This window comes from Coffea arabica, chromosome 6c, assembly GCF_036785885.1.
Source record: "Coffea arabica cultivar ET-39 chromosome 6c, Coffea Arabica ET-39 HiFi, whole genome shotgun sequence".
NCBI lineage: Eukaryota > Viridiplantae > Streptophyta > Magnoliopsida > Gentianales > Rubiaceae > Coffea > Coffea arabica.
The window spans coordinates 6,956,855-6,972,204 of NC_092320.1; the positions used below are offsets into that span (position 1 = coordinate 6,956,855).

General features: G+C 38.0%; 2 protein-coding genes across 4 annotated transcripts; both read right to left on the bottom strand.

The window, feature by feature from the left end:
* Window positions 1-2,934: 2,934 nt before the first annotated feature.
* Window positions 2,935-10,496, bottom strand: LOC113692053 (adenylate kinase 5, chloroplastic). Of its 3 annotated transcripts, none has more exons than XR_003448856.2 (19): window positions 10,164-10,496; window positions 9,592-9,693; window positions 9,373-9,501; window positions 9,144-9,278; window positions 8,904-9,050; window positions 8,272-8,346; window positions 8,084-8,174; window positions 7,152-7,195; window positions 6,901-7,029; window positions 6,718-6,753; window positions 6,569-6,649; window positions 6,332-6,470; window positions 5,562-5,641; window positions 5,394-5,459; window positions 4,579-4,608; window positions 4,393-4,502; window positions 3,607-3,758; window positions 3,480-3,509; window positions 2,935-3,382 (listed from the first exon to the last, which is right to left on the bottom strand). XR_003448856.2 is itself a non-coding variant. In XM_027210390.2 (19 exons), the coding sequence occupies exons 1-19, from the start codon at window positions 10,365-10,367 to the stop codon at window positions 3,358-3,360; spliced, it is 1,791 nt and encodes a 596-aa protein (XP_027066191.2). In that variant the 5' UTR covers window positions 10,368-10,495; the 3' UTR covers window positions 2,935-3,357. The 3 variants fall into 3 exon arrangements, 2 of the variants coding, with proteins under 2 accessions (XP_027066191.2, XP_027066192.2); XM_027210390.2 differs by having other exon boundaries at window positions 3,607-3,744; window positions 10,164-10,495; XM_027210391.2 differs by lacking the exon at window positions 9,592-9,693 and having other exon boundaries at window positions 3,607-3,744.
* Window positions 10,497-12,377: 1,881 nt separating this feature from the next.
* On the bottom strand, window positions 12,378-15,158 carry LOC140008387 (transmembrane 9 superfamily member 11-like). Its single transcript, XM_072052494.1, has one exon. The coding sequence runs from the start codon at window positions 14,697-14,699 to the stop codon at window positions 12,729-12,731; it is 1,971 nt and encodes a 656-aa protein (XP_071908595.1). The 5' UTR covers window positions 14,700-15,158; the 3' UTR covers window positions 12,378-12,728.
* Between the last annotated feature and the right edge of the window lie 192 nt (window positions 15,159-15,350).

The following is a 15,350-nucleotide window of genomic DNA, read 5'->3' on the forward strand; positions in this document are numbered from 1 at the left end:
CTTGTATCAATTCTATATTTTATTTTATATTAATTAAAGTGGACATCAGCTCAGCTGCGATAATAATCATAATAATGTGTCTGGGTTTTGAATGATAAAAGCATAAAAAAAAAAAAATCATTAGATTTTATGTAATTAAATGTACCAGACCAGACCAGGCCAGAAAGAAGATGCCAGGCATTGCGATCTGCAGGTCTAAGAAGTAAGTTTATTTATTTATGAAAAGCAGCGCACTTGTAACTCGAAAGTGAAACGAAACGAATGCTGCTTTCCATATTTGTGTCTCTCACCCAATCAGCATCACGTATTTGGCAAAGGTGTCCAATCTCAATCTCACCACTTAGCTAATTGATCACTAAATAAAGTTTTCTTTTTTTTGGCTAAATAAAGTTAACACTTTAACATTGACGACCATGACTACGATGCAGAAGAAAAAATGGTCTGAAGTCTTTAATTGATTCCAGATTGGTCCTCATCAGTAATCACTCCCTTATCAACGAATTCAAAGCCCAAGTAATTACTACTTTCTTTATTTTTCCTTATGAAAGGCCCTTCCGCAGGGACGGAGCCAGAAATTTATTTTTGGGGGGCTGAAGTGTATTAAAAAAATTTTTTTGTGACGAAATAAATATATTTAATAAGTAAAATTTAGAATCAATAATTATAAAAATAATAAAAACATATAATTATACATACCCAAAAATTTGTTATTGATTAACACTTGAAGTATTGGTAGTTGTTGCACTCGAATAATTCAATTCTTTTTTTTTTTAAGGTTGAGAACTAGAAATAGTAATTTATTTTAACTTTTAAATCTTGAGAACTAAAAGTGCATTTTTTTTTTCAGTTTGGTAAAATATGACGACTTTGTAAAGCTTAACACCTGCTTGAGAGGAAAAGTAAACACTGATGGTTTACTCAGGAATAGAAAAATAATGACAAGTTGAACAACAGAAAAGAACATTATAATGTACTATGTGTCTAGCTTGTGTACAGAATACAGTCTTGATCCAATTGTGATCCATGCCACTTAGACTAAGCAATAACTGTTAAAACTTCAAATTCATTCACAAAATGTAATAAGGTCTCCAAAAGAGAGAATGGGAAAGACTTTGAGAAGTTCCATTTGCAGTGGGCAAAGACTTGACGTACTCAAACAAAACAAAGCTGGATATTTGGAACTTTCTTGACTTTAGGCTGCCCATCCAGCATTACTACTCAATTCTGCACAGACTGGAAACCACCTCAATTGCCATAAATTCCATACAAAAGGTCAATGTCCACTTTGGGGACCAGGCCAGTTAAGAAGCACCCAAATAATGAAAGCACCACACCCATCCATTAATTTAACGTCGCGTTATCAAGCTGGCATATTGCCCATGAATTCTTCATCCTCTTAGCCAGGAACCTTCTTGTCTCGTTCTCACTCGGCCAAGTATAAAAAGACATTCCCAATGCTGATGTCCTCGCTCAAATCCAAAGCTATCTGATCATAAACTAGCATATAAATTAACCCCCGCTTCAATTCTTCTCTAGAATTTCACCTTACGACTTTCATACTAGGGATTTCTTCCGGTTAGTATTATTACCAAAATCTAAACCAATGGCCGCCGGAATCCCCTATATATAGGGGGTTTTCCGGCGGCTTGGGGGGGGCTTAAGCCCCCACCAGCCCCCCTTAAATCCGTGGCTGCCCTTCCGGGCTACTTGCATTCTTACCAAATTATCTTGTGATTTTTTTTTTTTTAGAAGATGAATTATCTTGTGATTAAGAAGACGGAATTTGAACACGTAATTCCATTATTTTATTAACGTTGTGGGTGGTCATGCATGTTCAATGTTTGATGTAAGTTATCTGTCTATTCCAAATCCCCACCTCATTACCAACTGTCATTAAGAAGAGCTCGTGTATTAGAAGTTTTTTTTTTTTTTTTCTAATCAGACGACAACAACCAATGTTACTCCTACTCTTACTCTAACCTATACCAAAAAGGGGAGGAGTCCAATGGAAAAACTGACGGAAACTGAACCACTGTCAAGTCTTTTCTATTAGAGAAGTTGTCAGCATCCTCAATATAGCTAATGGGCCATTGCTAACGCTATGCTAGCCTGTTTCATCTAGGAATGTAATCGAACCGAGCTGCTCGCGAGGGTCAAAAGCTTGACTCGAACTCAATCAAACTGAATTCGAGTCGAGTTCGAGCAGCTCGATAAGGTTATCGAGTCGAGTTCGAGCATCGCTTCTCGACGAGTCTTATCGAGTATTTTAATTTTAATATTTAATATATTATTATTATAAAATTACCCTTATATCCAAAAGAATTGTCGAATTTACGAAACATTTCAAGTCATATAAAAATTTTAAAAGGATAATAATTTCTTTTCGTTCAAAAATTATCAAGAAAAATGAAATTTAATAACTCGAGCTTGACCGAGCTCGATAAGGCTCGCATGGACTCGAGCCCATGTGAGTCAAGTTCGAGTATTGCGAGCAACCTTCGAACTCGAGCTCGAGCTCCAATAATACTACTCGCTCAAGCACCATATCTATATGTCGAGTCGAGTTCGAGCATGGCGATATTCGAATTCGACTCGACTCGATTACAACCCTAATTTCATCCCCTATCCGCTTGCTCACGGAATTAAAGTGGGCCCATCATGCTTATGGATGGGATGCATTAACACTAGGTTCCGTTTGAAGAACATCCAACTTAGCTTCAAGCGGTAGGCAGTTTATAGTTGCCGGAAATTTTTTTATTTTATTTTTATAGTGGCAGGAAATGATCTCAGGATTTCCCATGTGAATATTAATGGCTGTGATTGATGTTCTTCATGTCCCCCTCTGATTTTTATTCGGAAACCAATTCTTAAGTTCGCCACTGATTGTAACAAATAAGGTGATATGGTTGTATATCCACCGGCCAAAATAAACTCTTGCAGGCCAACCACCTGTTCATTTCTCTGTCTTCAAAATTATTAGTTTCAGATTACAGTAAAATGAGCTTATCCGTCGTATATACCATATATTCCCTAAAGGTTAGAAGAGAAAAACAGGAAAAAAGAAAGTAATAATGCAACACTGGTTCTTTTACTAGAGGAAAAAGAAAAAGAAGGGATATCCATTCACCAAATTTTTCACCTTTTTTTTGTTTTTTTAATTTTTGTTGGTGAGGACCAAATTTTCACTTTCATGGAACCCTACCCTTTGCCAACAATCTGTCACAGGCTGAGAGAGAGTTAATTCCGATGCCCTATCATATTAGTGGTTGATAAAGATCCCTTCTCTTCGGTTTCCTTGGACAAAGTATAATGTCTCGTTTGAGTGCATTTTTTGTCATCCATTTTCTCCTTCAACGCTCAAAAGATACCACTCAATAGGCCCCTAAAAGATAACGAGTTGATGAATGAATCAGTAGCATTAATTAAGCAGCCAGCCATTTTGGTACCAGTTCAGATGATGAATAAACGAGAATCCTTACCAAATCCCTGAAGCCCTTTTGACTTTACTTCTGCAAAGATTCAAGCGAAATCGGTCCATAAGTTACTTCAGCACAATGATAATACCAGCGGACGCATCACAATCCAACAACAATATATTCTGTTTACCTATCTCTTCCTTCAAATGCATCGTTAATCTCCTCCCCTGTCGGTCTTTCTGGGAAGCTTGCCAAGGGAACATATTTCTCCTTGCCAGGTGACTCATCTATCCTCTTGAATAACTCGTAAGCATATGGATGGGACATCCTGAAATATCATTACTACTGAAGATGTCAACTTTATTGGACGAAATTTAAGCTGGAAATACCTTTCCAAAAAAAAAATTCGAAGGACAAAATCCATAATCCGCCGCCACACAAGACTGTTGATGAAGTGGCCCTCTCACCATACAAAAGAACAAAAGGTACAAGTGATGGATTTACAGGCACTCGGGTAAACTCATCTCAAGTAAATAATTATTTCATCGTTGTTTCTGATAAGATTTACTCCATTCAGTCAAAGTAACCGTAGGAGCAGAAAAGCTAAAGACTCAGTGTATTTCATCTATGGGGGTGAAACTACTGCGTTAGAACTGTGGCGTACGCGGCTCGGTTTCATAATCATAAAACACTTTTTCCATTCCACTGAAGTGGTTTGAAGAATTTATGTGCGGACATGTCATAAATTGCATACAAAATAGATACGTAAAGTTTTATTTTGCACTGTTACTTGCATAACAAATTTCAAAACATGGATGTTTACATCTAGCCCTCTGTAGTGATATCCTTTCTGCACTGGTGCTGCTAATCATAGCATTTATGGAGATATAAATGGAAAATACTGCCGAGTTGAGCTTTAGAAATTTGTTTTGGCTTTATAAATGTGCTAGTGTGATTGTATGAGCAAGGATCTTACCGGAGAGCACCCATAATAGGATACTGTGTTCCTGCATAATAGAGCAACCGAAAGACGTAGCATATCTCGAATGATGCAGCATACTCCAACCTCTTTTCTCGACCCATTGTCTTGCAGAAGATGAAATCGAGTGTTAGATGATGACTAGTGATTTGTTAAATAAGAGATTTACTGGTCTGCACTTACTTGCATGATACCGCTTGAGCCAGGCACGTCCTGATATTGAAGTCAGTGATGATGCAATCAGTATGCATAATAAGGTCTTTTTGTCAAGATATCAATGGAGAACATTTTAACCACGTTATGGTGCAATAGAAAGAAATGGATCCAAAGTTTGGTCATACTACTGCACGGTATTCATATTATCCACTTGAAAAATACAAGCAAGTACTTGTTTATTAGTATTTGCATTTGCTAAGGATTTTAAATACCACAAACATCTCAGCAGCCCTCCTACTTTACTGGAGATGAGCACGAAAGTGACACTAGGATAAATGACAAATCTAGTTGGTATTAACTTACTTTTCAATAAACATCAGAAAGTGGATTACCATCTGATAGAACTAACAGGAGAAATAGAAAAAAATAAAACAAATGTACAATGAGAAATGAGGCACACAATTTACTGATGACTCGAGCATTTATGAGATTGCAAGTCTATAAGACTGCTCAGCAGGGACAAATTGGAGATTTAGGATCTGAAATATCTGTGCAATTTCGTATATCTTGGAGACATGCCAAAGTGTGCAAAATTTTTCCCATCAAGACAAAACTACTCAAACCATTCCAGATGAGTCAAAATCAAAGTTTGTGACAAAAAACATCTGATTTCAAAGTTGTGACAGAAAACATATGATTTCAATCTGTGCCTTTCCTTCGTAGTATAGTCCTGTCAAAAACTCTTGATTCTAAACTCATTTCAGGCATCCTTTAATTAGCGTCCTACGAACAACGAGTACAACCACAAATTTAAACAAAATGAGTCAGCTGTACCGTCTAACCTTCAGTCTAGGATTTACAAGAACAACTGGACGGGTACCAGCTGCATCAGTCATAGCCTTTAGATCCTGCAATATTCAATTCCACATGATTGATGAATAGAAATTGACAAATCATCTCTGTATGGTGCAAATGAAAAACAAGTACTCATTTCCTCTTGATCTGCTCACATCAATAATACAATTTCCTACTGCATTTTGAGGTGCCACTAAAATGTACATATCATCCTCTTCATCAACCTCTTTGGCACCTGTGACACAAAATAAACACGGCTACTGAATTAAAAAATCATCACGCGTAAGTCATATTTAACCAAATCAATTGAGACAAGCTGCTAGTATTGATTATAGAACTGCACTCTAACTACACCACTAAGTAGGGTAATCATATGTGACTTCAGGAATTTCTGGCAGATTATTCACCAAACCAGTGGATGGATGAAATAAAACTGTAGACTGTCCAGTCTACATTACCAAACAGAGTCTTATCTTCAGGAAACAAAAGCACACAACAACTAAATAAAAATTCATGTCTAAATTGACCATCAGACGTGTGAAATCTAAATAACGAGAAGTCGATTTTGACAAAGTGGGGCAAAATTTTCAGCTAGAATGCAGCTGAAAAGGAATGGCTTACTTAAGTCTTTCATAATGGGTCGCATAAAAAATATTGGCAAAATTAGTGTTGTTCATTACCCAGAATAAGCGCAAAAATTGTATTGCAAGTACCAGATGAAACGCATTTATTCGAAAACTTTGAAATGAGCATGAAAATAATGGAAAATTGGGTTACAAATACTATTTTGGCAACCATAGGGAGCCGACTGAATCCACAGAATGTATCAGTAAAACTAATTAGAGCAGAGCATGAGGAAAAAAAAAAAGAAAGACGTTAGCAAATTACAGAATTTTAAGTAATAATTATCTGATTTATTTACTACCGATTGAACCAATCTTGATAAAGGTATCCTTAGCACCATATTCTCCCCAGTCCATGAACTCCAAGATCTTTCTACTTCCTGCAAGCTGTAAGGGCATACCAGCAAGTGCTCCTTGTCCCATTGACCCTTGAACACAAACCTTAGAAAAGGACCCATGAATCTTCAGTATAGCTAAACCGGTTACCATTAAAAATTATTTGATTCCTGAAAGTACAAAAATAAGCATGATAGGTGTACCTTAACATGTTTTCCATCATCAGCAAATGAGAGAGCAACAGTCCGAACAAGTTCCATCAAGGTACCTATTCGATAAACATCCTGTAAATCATAAGATATGGTTAAACCTAGACAATAAACGTGCGATCAAACAGACAAGAGGGCCTTACCATTTCAGGGTTCAGCTCAGGAATATTAATCTCCACCTGTCAAGTAGCACAATTAAGTGTTTAGTCTACACCCAAATATGTAGCCAGTACTAACTTCACTAGGAAGTAACTCTGGAGGACTGTACAGTAAAAAGTTACAAACTAACCATTACTTCGTATCTTCAAACTATCTCAGAAAAGTACCTTTAATCGAGTTTTCCCATCATTTATGGCTCTTGTTGTAGCTTGCAGAACATCGTTATAGAAGTATTCCCTGATTTCTCGCGAATGAGGAATGTTATTCAATCTAGTTGGAATTCCTCTCCAACTCTCCTGTCAAAGGCTAAATCAAATAATTGATGCAAATATGGAGCTAGTTACACTTTATCAATTAGATAATGAAATGGAATTTTCAGAAATCATACATTGTAGTTTCATAAATAGCAAGAAGATACCTTGCTTGATGTTGGCCTAACCAGATAGTTGTCACTCCCAACCACTTTTTCAAGAGACAAGCAGCAGAATCAAGAAGCAGGTCAGTTTACATTAACAAAACGTTGTTATTGGTAGATTACAAGTAGCAGCTTACAACTGTCTGCTTAAGGTATATTGTATCAGGATGTGGTATCCAAAAATTACAGACATCGCATAAAACCTCTATGCCACGGGTAAAAGATAAAAGATGATGCGAAAATGTTCCTGCTTCTACATGCTAACAGTACAGATGACATTTCTATTAAGTAACAGAACATGAACGGTAGGAATGTTCAGATTCCAAATACAACAGGAAAACTTATAAATAACAATTTCTTATTGCAGAAGATTTATTCTTTTTATTTATTCTGCATTAGCCATGCTAAATCATAACAGAGAGATATCAAGTTGAATGGAACTTGACTGGTTGTGACAGATTTGATTTTTGATGGCCCGTTTCCAGCTTTGCCAGGCAACAGCTTCACAATTGTGATTCATTTATCAATTCTTAATTAGGATTGAAGACTAATGGAAAATGCAATAAAAAATTGCCTTCTGCTGAGTATGGTAGAAAATTTTCAGATCCAATGTTCCAGGATCCAAGATCAAAAGATAACAAAAGAGATTTATGCAGACACCTATAACAACATTATGTAATCTTCATTTTAGTAACTTCCATGTATCCAAATGGACTCAGAACAATTGGCTACTTCATGTTATGACCATAAACACTGAGGGAAACAGATAATCACTGATATAGAAATAAAACTATGAAAACCAAATATGAGAAATATACTAGACTACTAGAAATAACAACATTACTGCATGCATACATATCATAGACATTTGGACAAAAAACCTGGGAAAAGTATTTAAGCATGTAATATTTGATATTTGGTACTAACAAGGTTACCTAATTTTTCAGTCTCTTCATTCTCCTTCACATGCAACAACAAAGTTTCTACATCTTTAAAGACTACTTCTTTGAGATGGTTTCCATCAACCTATGTATCATGGTATAAATAGTTAAAATCACTGAAGAACTTGTGGTCAAAACTGAAGAAAAAAGCTCGATGAACATGATTAAAATAGCAAAAGTACCTTCTTTAGAATATCCCTGTATATCGGTAAGATTGCTTCTGCATTTTTTTTGTATATTTTCAAACGTGACTTGACCTGAATGTACACATTTACAATTCATGATGTAATAAAAAAAGGGGTTTTGAGAAGTCATCAATCCTTTGATAGAAAAATCAAATTGTATTGACACACATACACGTCTGTTAAAATATCTGCAGGTCAAAGCATGTCCAAAATGGGGGCATGGGGTAAAAAGATAATTAATTCATCTCAAACATAAATAAAGTGTAACTAGAAAACACTTGCATAATGATAATTGCAAATCTCTTCTCACTGCATACCCATACAATATGCTAGATTCTACAATCTATTCAGTTTTGGACTCAAGAATTGCTGAGATTAGTTAAATTTTAGTAATTTCAGACTTTTCTCATATTGAAAACCCACAAATGTTCACAGGTACTAGTAACTCTTGCAACAAAAGTTGCCAGCAGGTGGCTATAATGAAAACTACAAATAGGAATCTAAACCTGTAAGTTGTCGACTGGATTCAGTCTAAGAACATCAAGTATGATATCCTAATTAGAGTGATTTTTTGGCTAAGGTCTCTATATGCACATTGTTGTAAAAGTGTAGCAACCTGGTCAACTTACCTTCTCCTCAGTATCATCAGGTCGAGTGACAAGCCTATCTCTAATTTCGTCATTCTCTGGAGGGAAGTTAGTAATGTGGTATATTTTTCCCGTTACAGGATCTAGCCTTCTGCCAACACCTCTGTCTACTAGAATCTCATCAGGAACCTAATTGCAACGAGGTAAGATTCTTTGCTAAATTTTGGAACTATACAAACCAGCAGTGAACAAAATATTGAATTAGCGAGCAAGTGAAAATACATCGAGCACAATATAGACATCAGGTCTAATCTTCATTTCCTCCAGGCTCTGCGCTTGAGCAAAACTTCTGGGGTACCCGTCCAGAAGCCAACCGTTTTCTTTAGCATCTTTCTGTGCTAATCGTGCTTTTACCATCTGGAAGGCAAAAAGTGTCAAGACATTTTTATATTCACAAGAAAGAAAGCAACGAAACAGGCAACAACCAAAAGCATGTCCTCCGCTGTCATACAGCAGTCACAATCTCATCTGGTACGAGTCGACCAGAACTCATGTACTCCTTTGCCCTGTTTCCGATGTCACTGCCAGCTGCTACTTCAGCACGTAAAAGGTCTCCAGTTGATACGTGCACCAATCCAAACTGAAGAACAAGACAGGGGAATGTAATCATGGTGGAAAACAAAGCAAAAAAAATTTTCCTCAGAGCAATGAATAAAGAAAATCAAGTCACCTTCTTGACAATCATCTCACACTGAGTCCCTTTACCAGACCCAGGAGGCCCAGATATCATCACCTTCAAGGGCTCACCTTTTGAGCATATGACCTTTAACCCCTGCTCCCCCAGGAAAGCGTTCAGCAATCAATAAAATGGACTTCAAAAACCAACGTGTTTGTATAATAGTATATTGCTCTCGTGCAAACCAAAGCTGGAAGTAAAGGGACAAACCTGCTTACTACATTCTTTTTAACTAAGTAAAATTGCGGTTCGAGTTGGGCTTGATTGTTATTCGCGCTGAACTGAAACAAGCTTTTCCCGAGCCAAACTCAGATATTTTTTTTTTTGGGTAATCAGTAAAGATTAAGGAGCTAATTTGAATACTTAACCAAACAGATATTTTGTTCGGGTTTTGTTTGATCATTAGACGAGCCAAATACTACACCTACCTCATGGTACTGATCAAGTAAGCTTAGTTTGTCTTTCAGTCTTAGTAAAACAACAACAATGCTTGCTTACCCAAAAAAAAAAAAAAACAAGAAGAAGAAGAGTGCTATTAAAAGAACTGCGGTGTGGTATGTACTAACCTTATGCTTGGGTTTAGGATTGAGATTGATAGATGCATCATGGAAACTGCACGATGAAAGTCTCAGCTTAGAAGCAGAAGAAGAGGATAACGATGGTGATGATGCGAAGGAGAGGGAAAGGCAAAAGGGGGAAGTAGAGAGACGGGGAGTTGAAGAAGGGAAACTGTGACGGTGGGGAAGAGACTGTGAACAGTTTAACATCATCACAGCAGAAGCCGTGTACTCAATCTAACTGGTACTTCCACTTCCAGTTTCAGATTTCTTTTTTTTTTTTTTTTTTAAAGGTGCAAGGAAGAGCAGCAGGGGAGCTTTTGAGGGCGCCAGAATTAACGAACAATGCTCGCCACACACCCCACTTCCCCCTTGTCCCTGGATCCTGTAGCCCATGCCCTTCTGGACCAATAGCCTTTTACCTCTTTCTTTCTTTTTTCTTTTCCTTTGTTCCAATTTATTTTTTTTAGGGTACGTAATATTGACATGAGAATGAACTAATTCCCTCCTAGTCATTTGATGGGTTCCTTACAGTTTTTACTAGTGTAGCAAAAAAAAATTTTTTTTTCGAGTACTTAGTGCAGCAAAGTGATAATGGTCCAATTTAGGTCCCAAGTTTTACAATGCTAAACATCTCTCATGTAAATATGTAATGGTCGAGGAGGATTTCCGCATTAAACAAAATAAATAAATAAATCTCCTTCTTCAATATTGTGGCCGAGAGTAAAACGCTCAAGGCAGCCAAGTCCCTCCAGCCTATATATTTGAATGCACGAGTCAGTGGCGAAAAGAAAAAAAAAGTAAAATTGGTTAGATTTATCGTTTCCGCCAAAAAAAAAAAAAAAAAAAAGAGTCCGTGGCGAAAAGGAAATGGCCCACTACGCAAGAACTTTTGTTGCCCCAAACCCAACCTCTTCCTTGTTTTCCTTTCATGTTTGGGCTCTGTAGTTGTGAATAAAAGGGAATTGGACTGCAAGCTGCAGGAAGCCTGATGCAGCCTTTCTCAAAGCAGAACCTAGTCTTTTTTTTTTTTTTTTTTTTTCCGGAGATGACAATTGTTGTATAATCTAATCTATTCTACACTAAGGGAGAGGGGGAGGACCTAAGGAGGTCTAGAAATAACTCGGAAGGGACTGAACTACTACCGGACTAAACGGATGCACAACACACTCGCCTGAATTTTTTGAAACAAATCACTTAAATGTGACATTTTGGTGGGAGGCAAGGTCTGAACCCTTACCTCCCATCCCACCAAGCTAGGCGGTGGCCACCAGCCCAAAGGCTGGTGACCTGTACACTAGTCAGGGAGATGAAATTTAGTCAATGCACAATGCAGAACTGAGAACCTATCACATTTTCGTTCAATATTATTTTCTCACCTGAAAATCACAAGATTGCCCACTTGTCAGAAGCTTAATAAGAAAAATATAATAATAAAACTGAAGTTTACCCACTGGTCAGCAGTGCCACCACTACCAGCTACTCAACCTACAATAATCTTTCAACGAGCAATGGGGACTTTTTTTTTTCCTCTTCCCATTCCTTTAATTGTTTCCCCAATGGAAATGTAATATGGCGGCATTAGTTTTGGCTACTGCAGCTCTAGTCCATTCCATGTATGGGGGAAAAAGCGTGACGTACTGGGCTGCTCCTAAATTTCACTTGCTGCCTAACTCTATAGCACCTAATCTCAGTTCCTCAGGGTTAGGTAAGCCTAATTGGAAAACGTAGAGAAGCTGATATAGGTTTTGTCTGGAGAAAGTTGGCATCAAAAGTAGAAGTACCCGTGACACTTCCATCAGCGATCCGCTATTATATCCACGCTTTTGGGGTATCTCATTCTCAACCTGGCGCAAGTGCCACATTGTTATTCATTGTAAATTTGATGTTAACATGGGAGCACGAAGTTGCAGTTTCATTTAGTGACTCTTCTTGAGCAGTAATTTTGGTTAGGGAACTTGCGCAGCATCATCTTTCTTTATGGTAGCTAAATTAATATACCTTTCCATCGGTTCTTCAGGTGAATAATCTCCAGACAAGGATATGGTATATTGATATTGAACCGTTGCTACGTTCCATTGCAGGCCAATTCAAACACATTGACCGAAATCGTGTGCTCTTTTTTTTTTTTGACAGTAATCGAGCGTTATTCGAGCCACATCAACATTTTGAACTAGGCGTACCAAATATCGTGTACCAAAGTCAAAAGTTAATACATACATGTCAAGAAAAATACCTTCATGGCTTCATGTCATAAATCTTTTAACATGTAATAAGTTGTAATGAAAAATTCTACATACCGACTGCATGCCTATTGTGATCTCACAGGCCACCCCCTACCGATTTTGCAAACTACCCAACTATGTTTTCACCCCAACATGCTACCCTGAAACAGTCCTTGGCTATAAAGAGTTCAACGAAAATTGAAAGGATGATTGTGTATTTCATATTCTCCAGGAAACGACATTGACGACAAATGAAAGGCAAAAGAAGCATTACAATGGCTGTCTGTTTCTCCTATGCCGTTACTGCTGCTGCTCTTCGGAAGACAGCCCCCTTCGAAGCCAAAACTTCTTAATCCAACTTCACTGACGAGAACAAGTAATGCACAAACCAAAAAGAAGATAGGAACCCAACTGCGCCTGTGGCAAGCATAATTGCTGTCACCATGAAGAGCGAATATCCCAGGTAAAGGGTGGCAGAAACAGGTCCACTCAGACTCTTGAGATCAAATATTAGGTAGTTAACGGAGTACAAAAATATGTAAATTGCAACAGAACCGGATGCAAAGAATGACTTCCACCACCATTTCCAGTCCTCCACACAGAGATGCATATAGGTCAGAACAAGGGACACCTCAGCACAAACCACAACGAGAAGGATCAAAACAATGAAGAGAAATCCAAAAACATAGTAGACACGACCCATCCAGAGGCTGGACATGATGAAAAAGAGCTCAATGAAAAGCGTACCAAACGGGAGAGTTCCAGCCCCTAAAACTAAAAGCCAAGATGGATATTTCTGAGGTGGGATTTCTCGTGGAATCTGGTTTGTTCTAACTGGATATTCAATATGAGGTGCTTTGGCTCCAAAGTAACCACCAACAAGGGTGAGGGGTACAGAAATGCAGAACCACAGCAAGATAAGGATGACAAACAGTGAAAATGGAATGGCTCCTGTGCTATGACTACCCCATAATAAGAAATTCAAGACAGTTAAAATAAGGAAGGCGATACCAGGGAAGAAACATGAAACCTTCCATGAAACAGAAACCCATCCTTTGTGATCACCACAGAAGATTGTCCTCCACATACGAACAGCCACATAACCAGCTGCAATTCCTAGAATCATGTAGAAGAACAGCATACCTGTAATCAACGTTCCGCGTGAAGCAGGAGACATGAATCCAAGGGCAGCAAACAAAATTGTCACAACTGCCATCCCAAGAATCTGGATCCCATCCCCAACCATCACACACAAAAGTGCTGGATTACTGGGGGCCCGGAAAACATCACCAACCACAAGCTTCCACCCAGATAACTCCTCATTCATCTGGGCTTGAGCTTCCTTGTCAAGCTCTTCATACCGAGTCAGATCTCGCTTAACTGTCCTCAAAAAGATCACAAACACGATTCCAGCCAAGAAAGTGATCACCATGAGTGAATTCAAAATTGAGAACCAGTGGACCTTTGCTCCCTCCATCTTAAGATAAGCATCCCACCTTGATGGCCATTTGATGTCCCTCTCCACAAAGGAAACTTCATATGTGAACGCAACAGGCTCATTCTCTTTAATAGGCATTGAAACAATTGATGGATCACACTTAACCGGAGACGGATACTTGTCGTAAATATTCAAGTTTTTAAGTGAATCAGCATTATGCTGGAAGCTGCAAGGAACCACCTCAAAACCAACAACCATATAACCAGGTGCATCTGATCCAGCATTCCCACCTGGAATAACCTCAGCACCATCACCAGTCCCCATCACACGAGCCACATTGGTATCTTCATACTTATGAACAAGAACCGTGAACTTTAAGTGATTAAACACATAATACACATCCTGAACCTTGATTCCAACAGGGTACCCAGTCCATCGCAGGAAATAACCTTCCTTCCTAGTATATCTAATAGCAGGCAGATTATCAAGAATCAAATTAACCTGATACATCTCGTCAATCCTCTTCTTCAAAAGCTTAAACTCTTCACCGGACAGAGGCTTGGTTTGACACAGAAAAACCTCTGTCTCATTGTTATACATCTTAAACCTGTAGGGAGAATTCTCTATCCTATCACCCATAAGGAGCTCACCAAGATTTTCAGCACTATCCTTGACACCCTCTTTTGGATGGCAGAAAGGCAAACTATAATAGCTGAAGGGCATCTCAGTTTCAATTGAAGTCAGTGAATTCACTTTCACATTCAAGAAGCCACCAATCCCATATTTGTGGGGATAACTACCCGGAAGGTAAAACCCATGACCCAGTTGAGATATCATGCAGATAAACAAAACCCAGATCTTAATTTTTCTAGAAGATTCCATCTTTACTGTTCTAGACTACAGATCTGGACGACCAGATCAGGAACAATGACTAATATGCCAAGATCAATTCAATTCAATACAATTACAACTATCCCTCGATATATAGTGATGAATTTCGTCGACAAAATTAGGTTTTTGTAACAGTGCTAGAGCAGATCGAGTGCAGAGATTACAGCAACGTATTAACAAAAAGATGACCGCTCAGGGTTCAAACAGGGGATTTGTAGAACAAAAGGGTAGATATTACTGACCTTATATGTGAGTAAAATCATGAATCACGATAGAGAACATAGGCAGTCGCTGTGATGTGATGAGAATCGAGGAGCAACAGACCGCTTATTTGTATGACAAAAAGATGACTTATGGCTGGAAGATTTATACTACTAGACTGGGATGATATGGGGTATCCTTCTGCGTCGGTGAGACTTTGAGACGAAAAATGCTGGCACTCGCGGTAAATGACGATTGTGTCCCCGTCAATGGCAAAAGGAACAGTCTTAAGGATCCTTTCTTTCTTGTCGGTTCCTTTTTTTTTTTTTTTTTTTTTCTTTTCTCATTTTTTCTTAGTGTGTGTGTATGTATATATATATATATATATATATATTTTTTTTTTTTTTGGGTGGGAGCAAATTAGGTTACAGACATTTATTA

Bases quoted from the DNA above. Each gene is read 5' to 3' on its own strand.
- LOC113692053 (XM_027210390.2), bottom strand. From the start codon at position 10,367: ATGATGTTAAACTGTTCACAGTCTCTTCCCCACCGTCACAGTTTCCCT. The intron at 8,347-8,903 runs GTAAGTTGACCA...GTGTACATTCAG, and splicing joins CTGATGATACTGAGGAGAAG to GTCAAGTCACGTTTGAAAAT. The intron at 5,642-6,331 runs GTAGTAAATAAA...TTTGTGTCACAG, and splicing joins TATCAAGATTGGTTCAATCG to GTGCCAAAGAGGTTGATGAA.
- LOC140008387 (XM_072052494.1), bottom strand. From the start codon at position 14,699: ATGGAATCTTCTAGAAAAATTAAGATCTGGGTTTTGTTTATCTGCATG.